This window comes from Cyanistes caeruleus, chromosome 6, assembly GCF_971803275.1.
Source record: "Cyanistes caeruleus chromosome 6, bCyaCae1.hap1.1, whole genome shotgun sequence".
Lineage (NCBI taxonomy): Eukaryota > Metazoa > Chordata > Aves > Passeriformes > Paridae > Cyanistes > Cyanistes caeruleus.
The window spans coordinates 8,394,917-8,409,713 of record NC_141706.1 but is presented as its reverse complement, the minus strand read 5'-3'; the positions used below and the strand labels follow the sequence as shown (position 1 = coordinate 8,409,713).

Sequence of the window (14,797 nt, the reverse complement as noted above, 5' to 3'; positions counted from 1 at the left end):
CAGACTAACCCAGGAGCGATACTTAAGCCAGGCTCCCTCCCTCCCTCCCTCCCAACCCGCTCCCCTGCAGCCCGCACGTAGCCACAGGTGGCTGCATCCCCAGCAGGGGCAGGACATTAAAAATACTAATTTTTAAAGGCTTTTATATAGAGAGGAATAATTTTAAAGGTGTTTTTTGGGGTTTTTTTGCCGGTTTGCTGAGGTGGCTATAGTTGAATCCTTACTCCGCACCTGTGAATCCACACGTGAAGCCCTGGGAGTGCTGAGCCCCCTCGTTCTCCTGCTTTGGCTTTTGTTGCTGTTATTATTCAGTTTTGGGGGATTTTATCCCTGTTCCTACTTCACATGAGCCACTGGGACCCCCCTTTAGATCAACTCCAGGGCTGCCAAAATGGGTGCTGCAGCTAAGGGTGGCTGCTTGCACCCAAAACCACAGGGAAGTCACTTCCCAAAACATTTGCAATCACCACTGGTGCAAAAACCCCAGAAATCTGAGATTTCCACTGACTTTTCCATGCTCTGGTCCCCCTTCACACTCATCTCACCCTGTCTACAGATGATCAGGGAAGATTTGGATTTTTCCAAGTGATATTACAACCTGTTGGCTGCCAAGATATAAAAAACTTGGGACTTAAAAGTGTCCTGCATCCAGGTAAAAACCCGGATGATCCCAAGCCCAAAGATCCTGCTCTTCAGGAGAGTTCAGGACAGCCAAATCCACCAGGAAAATTCTCATCTGTGGCCCAAATAAGCTCCTGGATGGGGCCTTTCCTCTCAAGGATTAATTTTTTATTGTAGGTGGGGCAATATCCAGTGTTGGATGGAGGGAAAAATCGTGGATCACGTCAGGACAAGAAGGGCTCCGGAGAGAAGGTGGATCCAGGGTAAGGAGAAAGGATGAAAAAAGCTTGGATATGAGCTAGGAGACCATGATGTCCATCCAAAAGGGGCTGGAGATCCCCTTGGAATGTGGTCAGGAGAGGTTTATTACAAAACCGTAGGTGATGGACACATGGGACCCCAAATCTAGGAAAAATAAAGGGAAAAATTTTAAAAAAATAAGGAAGAAGGGGTGTTCCTTCCACCAGGCATGTTACAGGCACTCGAGGGGCTCAACACTCCCCATGACCTGGAAAAGGGGTACAGAAGCAGAAGTGAAGAAACCCTGTGGTGGTTCAGAACTGTTCACCCACGGCATCAGCTGGAACCAATGGAATTACTTGTGGGGATTTATAGATCCATGTGCCTCAGGGAGAGCTCTGTTTGTCTGTAAAACCTGCAGAAACAAGGCAGAGGAGGGGGAAAGAAAAGGGATCTTTGGGATGATCTGGGATCCTGGTACACCAGGAAGGTTTAATCCTCTGTCCAAGGGAGAGAAAGGGACGTGGCAGCAGCACCCAAAAGCCACAAAAGCTGCACAAGGATTGACAATTCCCTGCTTCCCACCACAGAATGGGCTGGGAGGGGGGCAGCTGATGAGGCTGCTGGCTGCAGCAGCTGAAGGCAAAGCCCTGTCACATGGCACAAGATTAAATCACATCCATGGAATGGCAGAGGGGCCCCCAAGGTGGGATTAGGGAAACCCTGGGATGGCGCGTCCAGTGGTGCGGATGCAGAGGGATAAGCAGGGACAGGAGGCCATGCCTAGGCAGGATAGCAGAAAATGGGGATGGTTTTAAAAACCTTTTCTTAAAAAGCAGCTCAAATCCCAGGGAAAAATCCTGCTGGAGCTTTTAACAACTCAATATCTGGCCAAGTTTGGGCCCCCACAACTCCAAATATAGCCTGGGGGTTTGGGCCAAGCCCTCTCCCACCCTCCCAGAACTTCTGGTTTTTGGGAGGAGGAATGGATCTATGAGTTTTCCTGCCTGTCACAAATCTCAGCATGAACTGGCTCCCACAAGCAGAGTGAAACCTCCCTTCATCTTCCTCCCACTGCCAACAAAAACCACTTAGCCTTGAGTGGCCACAGGGAAAAAAAATATTTCGGGGTGGCTCCCTGGATTCCAGAAGGGTGTTCTGCCCCTCTGCTTCCAGAGGTTTGGTTTGTTGTTTTTTTAAACATTTTAAAATCTCCCCCTCTGCAAAATAGAGCATCTTTTCCCTCTTCATGACTTTTCAGGGTTGAAAAGACCCTGAGGTTATTTTTTAATATCCAATGGGGCTTTCCAAGCTCCAGGGTTGCTGAGGGACCTTGATCTGGTGGAAGGGGTCCCTTCCCATGACAGGGAGGTGGAACTGCATGGGCTTTAAGGTCCCTTCCAACCCAAACCATTCCAGGATTCTGGGATTTTCCAACCCTCCAGGTTCTCTGGGCCATGTGGGTTGTGGCACCTACGGGTGGACAGTGCCGAGGGAAAGGATGGAGTTGGAGGCTGGAAACAGATTTATCTCACCAGCATCCATAAGCAGAGCTTGAGAACCCAAGCTTTTTGGTGAAACACCCATAAAGCAAGGACCCAGGGTTATTCCCACTGGGATTTAGGATAGCTGTCCCCTAAGAGAGGCTTCCATCACTGCATTCCCTGTGGATCACACTCCTTTGCAGAGCTCTCCCATCACCTTTCAGGCTGGCAGGGAAAAGGGAGAGCACAGAGAGCCACAGGGATTTTCCACTTTTATGGGGTTACACTTGGGAAGGCACAGCCCTTTCCATCAATATTTTCCTACAGCCTTTAAGCACCAGCAATTACAACCTCAACTTCCCAGCCAGACCCTCCTGGGGTTTCTGGTTTGGGGTTTCTTAAATATTATTATTAATTTAAAAAAAAATATACAGGAAAGATGTGTGGGTTGGCCGAGAGCAAAGGAAAACCGGTGGGAGCAGCAAAGTGCCTCCAGGACTTGGCATCTTTCCTCCATTTTTCCCAGTGAGGAGCAGCCTCATCCTGAAACTCTCCCTATGGGGATGGATCCCACAGTACCTCAAAAGCCTACACCAAACTCTCATTTTTATCCATTTATCCATGGTTTGTATGAGCTGGGAGACACAGTGATGAACCAGAGTAGATTCCCTGAAGCTGGCAGCATGGATGGCCATGGATATCCCATCTTCCTGCCCTCACAGAGCTTATTTAAAGGAAAAAAAAACCCTTCAGAATCCACCCCGGGAATAAACCAGCCAATGTGCCGTAGTGGGCGTTCTCCTTGGGTTTTCCTTCCCCTTGCAGTTCCCAGCCTTGCCTTTCAGGGCCAGCAAAAGCCTTTGGCTGTGCTGGAATTCTTCAGTAGAAAATTTGGGCTCCTTATTGGAGCTGAGCTATCGCTCAGTTTAAAAGGAAAAAAAAAAACAACAAAAAAACCAAACCAAAAAGGATGATACAGTTCCTAATTCCTGAAATCTCAGCCCAGATTCCCTCCTGGAAAGCAATCCCAGATTTCCATGAACTCCACAGCTATTTATAAAACAAAAAATGAGGAGCAGGACTAGCACTGACAACGTGGCCTTAGGAGCAGCTCTTGGAAGCGACCATCGTCCCTTCCCATCCCAGCTGTGCCCCCTGAATCAGGAATGCCTGGATTTGGGAGCTCTTTGAGTTCTATCCACAGCCCACAATCCACGGATTTTCAGGAGGGTCCCACGGGCAAAACAGATTATGGGCAGTGGGGGACAGCCTGGAGCACCTGAAATAATCCATAGATGGATAATTTTCCAGGTGGAAAGTCGCCAGCTCCAGCTGCCAATTTTAGCTGGTACTGATGAGATGGACACAGCCCCTGTGTACCCCTTTCCCCCCCCTTTTCCCTTCAGGAAAAGCCTGATATTCTGGGTACATCAATCCCAAATTCCTAATGCACAACATTCCCTAAAATTTCTAATCTGGGGAGAGAGGAGCCCCCAGTGCTGAGGAAAACCCCCCCTCCCCTTCATGGGGCACTCAGCCCCCTGCACCTCCAAACCCAGCCCAGGTACCTCAAATCCAGGGAATGCTGCAGCCCCCAGACACCCTCAATGCTCCTGCTCCGAGCTCAAACCCCTCAGAGGGGGTGAGGGTGCTGATTTGGGATCTCTGATGGCAGCACCTGCTTGGAAAGGATTGTTGGCAATTCCACTCTCCCCACCCCTCCTAGGAGCAGGGCTGCAGTGAGGCCAGATCCATGTGCTGCTCCTCCAAGAGAAGCCTTCAAAAAGCCCCAAACCTCTATTTTTTTAAACTAAAACAAGGAACAACTGATGATAAAAGTTGTGGCTGTGAAGAGAGAGCAGCTGCACCCCACAGCCTCAGCCCATGATTTTGGTTTTCCAGGAAACCCCTTGGCAGAGGGGACAAAGGGGATTAATTGGGGGGCTTGGCATGCCAGGGAGCTGCTGGGGGTGAGCACAGCCAGGAGCTCTTGGAAAGGACCTTTCTGCTTCATCTGCCTCTCCCAAACTTCCCAGAAATCTGGTGAGCAGATTTGCAGCCTGCCTGCTGCCAAATTCAATCCCAGCCCTGGAGATGCTGTTTGGATAATGATGAGACCAAAATTCTTCAGCTTCTCTCCCTGGAGCTGAGCCACTGCAGGCTGGAAAGGTGCAGGACAACCTTCAGGACATCCACCTGTCCCCTGAGAGGTGGCACTTCCCAGCTACACACGGGAACATCCACCCAGGGGATCAGTACAGGATACCCCAGCTCCATCCATCCCTGTTCCCTGGAAGAGTTTTTAGCAGCCCTGAGGCCTGGTGCTCCCCAAGGACAGTTGTGGTTCTTTTGGGAGGGCTCCAAGACAAACCAAACCCCGGCCCTCATTCCCGGATTCCAGTCCCAAACCCCCATGGAGTGTTGTTTTAGTGGCATTGCCCTGCTTGGCATGGAGGAGGCTGCAGGTCCCCACATCCCCACAGAACCTCGTGTGCCTCCAAGGGGCTCCCAGGAGGCTCTGGGCACCTCCTTTCCAGGGACCTGGCTTGGACTCACCTGCTCGGGGCTCTGAATCTCCAGGCTCTGCTCCAAGTAAGTCATAGACCTTCCTCTTCCTCCTCATCTTCTTCCCCTTCTATTTTTTTCTTGTTTTAATTTTTCCTCCTCCTCCTCCTCCTTCTCCCTTGCCCAGCCCCTGCAGACCTCTCACCACAGGAATTTAGGATTTATGCCCCCCAGAATTCCTCCCCCTGCAAAACCTCTCCCCACCCCAATGAATGCTGCATCCTCAAGACCTTCCTTTATAAGGGAGAGGAAACTTTCCCTGGAGAGCCATTAGAGGCTTCCAGTAATTAGCAATTACCAGTCCTGAAGAGCTGCCCCTGCCTCTCCTAATGAGGTTTGGTGCTAATTATAGCAGGCAGGGCCAGGAGCCCTGGTGAGGGGCTGAGGCAGCGACCACACGGAGCCTTCTGGATTCCTTGGGATATGAAAAAGGGCCGGGGTTACTCCAGGACAGCGATCCCGGCCGTGCTGAGTGCTTCTCCATTGCCAGGAGCACTGGGGATGCTGTTCCAGCACTGGCCTGGCTTCCTGCTCATGAGCTGGTCCTGTCTCATCCATCACTTGGAATAATTCCTGCTGAATATTGCGGGATTCCGCCATGCCCGGCTCCAGCCAGCAGCTAAATCCACCCCCTTGGACAAGCCTTGGGGATATTTGGGAACTGAGCTATGTGGAATGAGAGTACCCAAATCCTGCCTTTGACAGGCTCAAGTGTGTGTTCAGCATCCCACTGGAGTTTAATCCCTCCTGAGCTCTTCTCCCCCCATCCCAGCACTTCCCAAACTGGCTCTTCTCCAGCCAGGGCAGCAACACCCACCCCAGATCCCAGTGTTCAACTCCCTTGGGAATGCCATAAACCCCCTAAAAATAAACACACACACACACACACACCCCTTGTCCAGCCCCATTTGGGCTCTGCCCATACACAGAGCCCTGAGCAAATTTTAATTCACTAAATTAAATTTAATTCAGTAAAATTTTAATTAATTTTAATTTGATTTTAATGAAGGTGCTGAGGAAGAGCAGCCCCAAATTGCTTTCCCAGCCCGGGTCCTTGATGGGGCTCATTTCCCCCCCCCCACAGAAGGATGTGGGTGTCTGAAGAGAAATGGAATAAAATAAATCCCCTCCCTTGAAGCGAAACCCCTTGGATAGATGAAAGCAGCACCAGGAAACATGTCTGGGAGCTGTAGGAGGGCAAAGGGTGCCTGAGTGGGCTCTGGAGCAGGCTGGGGAGGTGGGATAAGTGGCTTCCCAGGCTGTGATCCTCCAGGGACACGTTTTAGGGGTGGAGGGAGGCAGGAGGGTGCATGGTGCCAGGGCTCGGGGAGAAGATAAGGAGGATGCCCAGCCCTAATTTAAGGGTGATCCCACACCACGCAGTCCTTTCCTCAAGCTCCCTAAAATAACCTATCCTGGCAGTGCCACAGGCGGTTGGGAACTCGGCTTTTATTGTCACAGGACACGGCAGCAGACAGTGGGGTCGGTCACAACAGGGGGGACAGGGGAGTCACACCACAGGGTCCCAGCACAGCCACCCTGACCACCCACCCAGCCCCCAACACCCAAAGGGAGGGAGGGAATATGAGCCACGAGCTTGGCTCCTTCCCACACCTTTCCTGCCCCATCCCTGTGCAAAAGGACAAGTCCTGAGCCCATGGTGATTTTCCCTCTGGGAACAGGGCAGCTGATGAGCAGACAGAGGGGTACCTGCAAGCAGCTTCTGGAATCAGCTCCGTTGTGTCCATGCTACTGAGCACAGCCTGGATGGGCTGGAAGGGTTTGAGGATCCGAGGAGCTTTACTCACCAGCCACGCTGAGGGAGCAGGCTCCATTCCCAGGGAATGGCTGATGCTCCCCAGGAGCCAGCAAGGCCCTTGGGGTCACCCAGCACGGTGGGTGCTGGATTTGGGGTACAGACACACCCAGCCAGCTCAGGGGAGGGGGGAAGCCCCCCCAGACGTGTCTGTGCTGGGTCTGAGCCCCACCAAAACACAGCTGAGCCTCCCTCCGAGGGCTGTCCCAACACCACTGGAGCCATCAGGGCCACACCAGAGGGGGAGGAGGGAACAAAGGGATCAGATGGATGAAGAAAACCTTCCCTGCTGGCACAAAGCCCCTTGTAAGAAGAACCCACAGTTTTTTGTACCCCAGTGCCACCCTCTCCGCTCCTGACCTTCCCCTGCAGAGAGCCGGCACAGCCCCAGCAGCCGCCCCCATGGCAGGCTGGAGCCAGGCCGCTCACTCGGGAATGTAGTCCCTGAAGGAGTTAAAGCTGAGGCTCCGGCCCGTGGAGTTCAGGGTGGAGCTGGCTTGCATCTTGGGAATCTTCTCCATGAGCTTGGACACTGTCCTCCTCTTGAAGGAGCCCGGGGAGAAGTGCCCCTGCCTGAGCAGCTCCTGGTAGAGGCTGCTGAACACCGCCACCGGCTCCTCGTAGCTGTCCCGGGTGGAGATCTCGTAGAAGGGAATCTTGAGGGCTTTGGAGAGGTTCTCCCCGTCCTCGGTGGACACCATCCTGTCGAACTGCAGGTCCTTCTTGTTGCCCACGATGACGACGGGAGGCTGCTCGGCGGCGCCGCTGCGCTTGGGGCTGGTGTGCAGGTGGTTGATGAGGAAGCAGAGCCGCATCACCTCGTCAAAGCTGCAGCGGTCGGTCACCGAGTACACCACGGCAAAGCCATCGCCCCACTTGATCTTCTCCTCGATCTGCAGCGAGTCCTCCTCCTGCTCGGGCACACAGGCTCCCGTTAGCACCGCTGGAATGCCAGCACTGCCGGGTGCAACCCTGGAAAACCTCCCGAGGGCGCGGTGCCTTCTCCATGAAGGGTTTGGGGACAGCAGTGCTAATATTGGCAGCTCGGGGCAGGGATGGGGTGGCTTAGGTGGTGTGGCAGGTGGGGACGGCCATCAGCCCTGTCCTGGCGTGGATATTGGGGAATCAGTGCTCCCTTGAGCTGCCAGGATGCTCCACTGGCACAGGAAGCAGAGCTATGCCCTGCACAGAAATAGGGGAATATTTACCCGAAGCTGCACTGTAACTGAGGCTAGACATAAATTCACCAAAACACCCTTTTCCTGAGGTAACCACCACGATGTTCCAGACACCAGGAATGAGGCCAGTGGAAGAGCAGGGACTGCCTTGCCTGGCAGGCCGCTCTGCTCCAATGGTGTTTTCCTGGCTGAGCTCACCTGTCCGGCCGTGTCGAGGATCTCAAAGTGCACCATCTCCCCATCGATGACAGCCACGTGCCTGTAGATCATTTCTGGGCAGGACACACAGGAAAGGTGTGTGAGAGAACCCCCATGGAGCAGTCACAGCCCAGGTGGCCGAGAGGGCAGCAGTGACCAAAGCGTGGCAGCAACAAGGGAGGGAGAGGGGCTCCGCAGGAGAGTGGGAGGAGGGGATGTTTCTGGGACATTCCAGCAGGGACATGGCTTCAGTGCTCAGAAAACAACCCAAATGCAAAAAAACCAAAAAAATAAAAAAAAAACACAAAATCCTAGAATTCAGGAGAGCACAGGCTCCAGGAGCTTAGAAGCCTCCTGTCCCTTAAAAGCCACCTTCCAGCAGGTTGGGAAGGAATTTGAGAAACTGAGGAGGAACTGTTGGTTGGTTTGGTGGCTGGGCTCTCAGAGGTCTTTGCCAACCGAAATGATTCTGTGTGATCCTATGATTCTAAATGATTCCATGCTCCCATGACTGAGCCTGCAGCACTTCCCTGTGAAATCCAATGGCTCGTCCCAATAGATTTTGCCTGAATAACAGAAAGGGAAAAAGGCATGCAGGGCCCAGGGGGGTGTCAGGATGTCCACGGGCTGCCTGTCTGGTTGAGGAGGAAGAAGAGGGGATATGGTGAATTTGGGAGCAGGGTTGGCTCTGCCATGGAGGAAAAGGAGTTTGCTCCAAGGAAAAAAATTTTCCTACCTAGGGTTGGGTCATAGTCTCCAATGAATCTCCTGGTGATGAATCGTACGGTCAGCGCTAGAAAAAAACACAATGAACCCTGTTGGAGTTGTCAGTCCTCTGGACTCATTTTTCCTCCTTGCAAGGGCAAAGAAGCAGCAGGAACAGCCACAGCTCAAGCAATTAAACCCTCTCATCTGATTACACATCTCCCTGCACTACAGCCTGGACAAGGCAAAGCCCAAATTGCTGGCAAAACCCTCCGTGGGGCCTTTGGCCCTAACATCTTTTCCAGGAAGCTGCTTTGGAAACATAGTGCTGATGCCTGGAGTGGGAATTTCTGGATAAAGCCACGGTTGGGAGGGTGAAGAGAGTGCAGGGATGGAGGGTGGAAGTGGTGCTTGAGCCCTTCAAGGCGTTAATGATGATAATGGAGATGGGAGTGAAAGGTAGTGAAGAGGCTGACAGCTGGCTTGGAAAGGCAACAGGAGTGGAAACTGAAATTAATGGAATGGGGGAAAAAATAGGGGAAAAAACCCAAAAGAGCTAGGCAGGAGCACAGAACCAGGAGGGAGAGGAGGAATGGAAAACAGATCAGGAGTGTGACAGGAGGATAAACCTCACCAGAACCAGGATGTGATGAAAACCCCTCCAGAAACAGAAAGGGAAATGAAAAGCCAACACCAAGTTGGAACAACACTCGGAGCTCCCTTTCCCTTGCAACCCAGGGTCAGTTTGTCCCAGCTGCCCACCAGCAGATGTTGCTGGTGTCCTGCCCTCACCAAGCCGATCAGGATCTGTGCGTTTATCCCAGGAATGTGGCACTCCACATAGGCCAGGCTTAAATAACCACACGATGGGAAAGAGGGATGCAGGAACTTCTGCCTCCCACACCTGCTGGGCTCCTCTTTGGGGGCTTCACCATCCTCTCACCTGCTGCAGTCTGTCTGTGGGTTAAAAACCTGGCCAGCAGGGAAGTGATTTGAAGAAAAAAGCAGGTAATTTAGCCAAACCGCTCTGAGGAGATAGCCAGGGATCCCACAGGAGGCACCTGCAGGCACCTTCAAAGAGGCGACAGAATTATCGGGGGGAGCGGGACGAGGCAGGCTCGGTCTCTAGAAAGCACCTGATTGTGTGTCATATGTCAGGCAGCCACCCAAAGCTGGAGCACATGGTGTGGGATGAGAAGAGGAGCCAATTAGATTGATTAAAAATTGGCTGGAGCGCAGGAACACGAGGGGAGCTGCCAGTGGGGGAAGCGGCTGCAGGCGGAGCGGCCGCGGCCACCCAGCCTTATAAGGAGCTTTCTCTCCCCATCCCGAACATCAGTCACCGCGGGAAGGACTTTCCTGGGAGCTGAAAGGGTTAACTGTGCTTTGAACGTGGGGCGGGGGGGTGGCTGCGGGCTCCAGGGGTGATTTACCTGCCCAGGAGTCAGCCCGGGCACCTCGGGATGGCACCGAGTGCGCGCCCACGTGCTGCCCGGTTTGTGCCGCTGCCCAGCGGCTCCAGCCCATCCATCTTCGCTCCACGTGCTGCAGGCAGAGCTCTGCTCCGGATTATGGCAAAGTTTACGCTGGGCAGCAGCAGCAGAGGATAGCACAAGCCCCAGCTGGGCTGGATTTCCAGCCCCCGCTGCTGATTCACACACGGCTGCACCCAAACCCATCCCTGTTCGGGGGGGTCTGGGACCTCGGGTCACCAGATCCTGAAGGTTTCCAAACTGCTCAAAAAAAAAACCCCTAACTCTTGCTGAGAACCAAGGTTTGTTTTTTTTCCTTTTGCAGCTGCCCGTGTGGGATTTACCCTTTGGTTGTTCCCAGCCCTCAACTCTGCCGGCCTGGCTCCGTATCCCATGGATGCAGCAGCTCGTCCCGGGGATGCTCCTGAGTGGGGCCCGCTCACACCCTGCCAGGATGGGAGCTTGGCAGCTCGGCGATGAAATCCACCTTCGGCCTCCCCTGCTTCACACTCTGGCCAGAAGAGATGTCACCCCCACCTTGGGGACACAGCCGCCTCCTTCGTCCCCCCCACAGGAGCCCAAGCAATGACGCTGCTGCTGCTCTTGGCTCCTCCCTCGCCTCTCCCGCACTAGATCCATCACCTGGGATGTCACCTGCCAGCTGGGCAGGGACAGCAGGACAGGTGTCCTCGTCCCCAGCGCAGGGGCTGGCGGGCAGCAGGACCCGGCAGCTCGGGCACAGCCCCCGAGGAAGGTGACACAATTGTCCCCTGGCAGGAGAGGACGTGCAGAACAGCGCCCAGGGGACACAGATGGGGAGGGACTCACTCAGGGAGGCTGCATGCCTGCCGTTCCCGGGGGCTGCTCCCTGCTCCTGGCACGCTCCAGCTCTCCTCTTCACCAGGTATCGATTACCTCCCTGTGCCCCATTCCATGGCCCGTGTCACTGTCACACTGTCACACTGTCACCCCGCTGCTGCAACACGCTGACAGCCGAACCTAACCGGAGGAACTTCTAAAGACCCTCGGCACGATCCCACCCTAAGGAGGAGGCGGCACAAAAACCCCGCACCTGCCCACAGGAGGGGCCCAAAGCTGCCAGGATTCCGTGGTGGGATGTCCACAAGCAGGGAGGCACACGTGTTTGGGGTGGGGGCGAGACAAAGGCTTCGTACACCCCATAAAACCACCTGATCCTTCCAGGCCGCCCGGGACCGTCCCCCCCCGGGCTCTGGGTACCCCGGAGCTGAGCTCCATCCCGTGCTCCAGCATGGCTCAGGGACAGCTGGGAGCTGCTTCCTTCAGTTTAATCGGGGAATTCGGATTTTTCCTTAATGCCGGTTGCTGTGCATGGAAACACAATTCCGGAGGCTCCGAAAGTCCGGCACAGGTGCCACTGCTGTGGTGCCTTTCCTTTTCCAGAGGGGCAGGACATTCGCTGTCCCCAAGGGCACAGCAGCATAGCTGTGTCCTACCAGGCTTTGCCCGGATCAGTGTGATGGATCCACATGGATCCACAGCTTTCCCTGCCTCTGGCTCCAGCCCTGGAACTCTGGGTGCTACAGGGGACGCCTTGGTCCTCAAGTGCTCGCAGGTCGGGATGGAGGAGTGGGAGGTAGGGAAGGATGATCCCAAGGAAGGAGTGGAGCAGCAGTGCTCCCAGCACAGTGTCCCAAACCCCCACCTCAGCAGGCACAGACGGAGAGCGCTGAACAAGGCGCAGGGAAAGGGAGTTTTCCCGAAGGAAAACAGCCCGGCGCTGTGGAGGAGGCTCCACAAAGCTGCCGTGGGCGCTGGGAATGAGCAGAGAACTCCTCACACCCGGGAAAACCCAATCCCGAGCCCAGATTTTAGGGAAGTTTCTCCCGGTCAGTGATGTCCACCCCGGGCCCCCACGCAGCTGGGGACCCCTCGGGCAAGGGAAACGAGCCCCGGCTGCAGCGTCCATGCGGGAAACTCGAGGGGAAGGGAACTCAGTGCCCTTAAACCCCACCGGTTGCGGGGACATCGGGAGAACGTCCCTCGTCCCGGCTTTCTAAGGGACATAGGAACGTTGGTCCCTCTCCCGGGAGAGGGAATACCGGGGAGATGCCAGGGCGATGCCAGAGGGGTGCCAGGGCATAGCAGAGGGATGCAGGAAGATGCCGGAGAGGTGCTGGGGGTATGCCGGAGGGATGCGGGGGATACCGAGGGACACTGGGGGGATACCGGGGAGCCCCTTCCTACCTGTCTTGCCCACGGCGCTCTGTCCCAGCACGACGAGGCGCAGGGTGCGGGCCGGGCTGAGGCTCACGGAGCGGCGCAGGGGCCGCGGGAAGCTCATCCCGGAGCCGCGCCGGGGCTGCCCCGGGATCCGCCGCTCCCCGCTCCGCCGGGCGCTGCTCCGCCCCGAGGGCCGGGCTGGGCTCAGCTGGGCCCGGCTGATGCCGCCCTCCTCCTCCTCCTCCTCCTCCTCCCCCTCCTCCTCCTGGCCCGCGGAGGCGGTCCTCATCCCATCCCAGAGGCGGTTCGGGAATTGTGCCTCAGTTTCCCAGCACGCAGCAGCGCCGGGCGGCGCTTCCCGGACTGGGAAAGCTGCTCCACTCAAAGGGGCAAAGGCACGGTTGGACGGGGCTCGGAGCCACCTGGGCTTTGGAAGATGTCCCTACGCATGGCAGAGGCTGGCACTGGCTGTGAGGTCCCTTCCAGCCCAAAACCTTCCTGGGATTGATTCCCTGAGTGAGGAAAGAGGGAAGTGGTGCGGCACCTCCCCAGCCAGAGTAACACAGCCAGAGTGCTGCCTGCCCCCAAAACTCTGCCTGAAATCATAATTATCATCACTTTCCCCGTGTTGGTGCACAAGACAAGTTAGTAAAGACAAGAGGAGCTGACTTCGCCCCGGCCTCCCCCCTTGTCCCGGGAGCAGGGCGAGGAGTGAATCCCGGCTCTGCACAAACCAGCAACTAAATCCCCACGGATATCCAAGAGCAAGGACTCCACACCAGGCCTGGGACCGAACTTTGTGTGTTTTGGTGCAGCAGCACTCCCAGGCTGGTAAGCAGCAGCGTGAGGGTGTACCCAGGTGTGCAGGGAACGTGTAACAACTCGGAGCACCACCTGCAGCTGGCATGGATGTGCCTTGGGCATCCTGGGAAGAAAGGACAAGCCTGGCAACACCTTGAGCAGCATCTTGACTCTCTCCATCAGACCCTAGAACGCTTCTGACCCGTGGGATGCAGATCCCAGGTGACACCAGTGCTGCAAAAAAAGAAGCTGGGAGAAGGCACATGGCCAAGGGTGTGGAGCCTTCAAATGCCCACATCAGGGACTCAGCCCCTTTTCCAAAGGCTGCAGTCATTTCTGGCACAGGGATCTCGACCATCTGGGGTGACTTGGCACAGCCCACTTGGTGCTTGAGGGAACATGAACCCTGCTGGTATTTATAGCCCCTATCAGGTGTCCAAAGGGAACGTCCTGGTGCCTACAGGGACATCAGCACTCAACCAGCCGCAGGGTTTACGGGATCACAGCTGCTGCCAGCGGGATTAGTGCCGGAGGGAGGTCCCTGGATAACACAGGGACTGTTGTGGAGAGCCTGGAGAGCCAGAAGACCTCTCCCAGAAACACATCTTGCCATCACGTGTGTCTTCCTTGTGCATCAACCCCTGGAAACAGCCCTGCTCCAGCTTCTCCAAAGCCAAAAATCAGCCCCATGGCTACATCTGGGGCCCAGAAAACAACAGCGAGGCAATAAACAGATTTTGGGACAAAAGCTGATTCCCAGCTGGGGAACAAGGAGGCATCAAGAAAAAGAAGTCTCCGTTGCATTCCTTCCCTATTTTTAGCCCCATTTCCTACGGAAATGAGATGTGTGCAATCAAGTCCTCTTCTTGCCTGATCCTCTCTAAGACCACTTTTAATACATTGCCTGATTCCAGGCAAATGAGGGAGAAGCCACAGAAAAAACCGTTTTCCTGTGAGCTGTGTGACAACAAATGGGAAAATTTCATGGAAAATCAAGTCTTGCACTTTGGAAGGCAGGAACTGGCTGGGGGAGTGCAGAGAAACAATTCCTGCTGCTCCAGGTTCCAGCTGTGCTCACCTCAGCTGCAGCACCTCGGCAGCACAGCAGTCACACTTGCCTTAATTCCAAGTGTGTTAACAGCACATGGATTTTTGGGGATGAGGGAACAGAGGGACAAGAAGGATGGAGTTAAAATGTAAGCACAGCTGCACTCATGCCACAGACTTCCAATGCCACCTTGGGAAAATCGGCTCCCTTCCCACCACCTCCAGGACCACTATGAGCTTCTAATCCAATACCAGCTGCTCCAGAAAAATGCACCCCTGGATTCTTTAGGAGGAGGAGGTCAGTGTGAGTCCCGGAGCTGGGGAGTTTGTGTCCCTGACAGCACAGCTGGGGGAAACTCCTGCTCCTCACGCACAGCTCTCCTTGGCGTGGTGGAAGCCACATGCGTGTTCCCACAGGAGCGCTCAGCGCCACATCCCACGTTTGCCAGGGAATATTTGGCTGGGTGA

General features: G+C 55.0%; 1 protein-coding gene and 1 long non-coding RNA gene across 2 annotated transcripts; one reads left to right on the top strand and one right to left on the bottom strand.

Annotated features, from left to right (window-relative positions):
* Window positions 1-6,339: 6,339 nt before the first annotated feature.
* Window positions 6,340-12,670, bottom strand: LOC111930391 (ras-related and estrogen-regulated growth inhibitor-like). Its single transcript, XM_023928415.2, has 4 exons — window positions 12,506-12,670; window positions 8,839-8,895; window positions 8,103-8,176; window positions 6,340-7,637 (listed from the first exon to the last, which is right to left on the bottom strand). Exons 1-4 carry the CDS (start codon window positions 12,600-12,602, stop codon window positions 7,152-7,154), a joined length of 714 nt encoding a protein of 237 aa, XP_023784183.2. The 5' UTR covers window positions 12,603-12,670; the 3' UTR covers window positions 6,340-7,151.
* On the top strand, window positions 10,053-12,279 carry LOC147652410 (uncharacterized). The gene is made up of 2 exons (XR_015287723.1): window positions 10,053-10,181; window positions 10,605-12,279. It is a non-coding gene; the product is annotated as an uncharacterized LOC147652410 (long non-coding RNA).
* Window positions 12,671-14,797: the final 2,127 nt, after the last annotated feature.

What these genes read in the sequence shown, in the direction of transcription:
- LOC111930391 (XM_023928415.2), bottom strand. Translation starts at nt 12,602, where the DNA reads ATGAGCTTCCCGCGGCCCCTGCGCCGCTCCGTGAGCCTCAGCCCGGCC. An exon ending in GAGCGCCGTGGGCAAGACAG is followed by an intron (nt 8,896 to 12,505) that starts GTAGGAAGGGGC and finishes GTTTTTTTCTAG; the next exon opens with CGCTGACCGTACGATTCATC. An exon ending in AGACTATGACCCAACCCTAG is followed by an intron (nt 8,177 to 8,838) that starts GTAGGAAAATTT and finishes TGTCCTGCCCAG; the next exon opens with AAATGATCTACAGGCACGTG.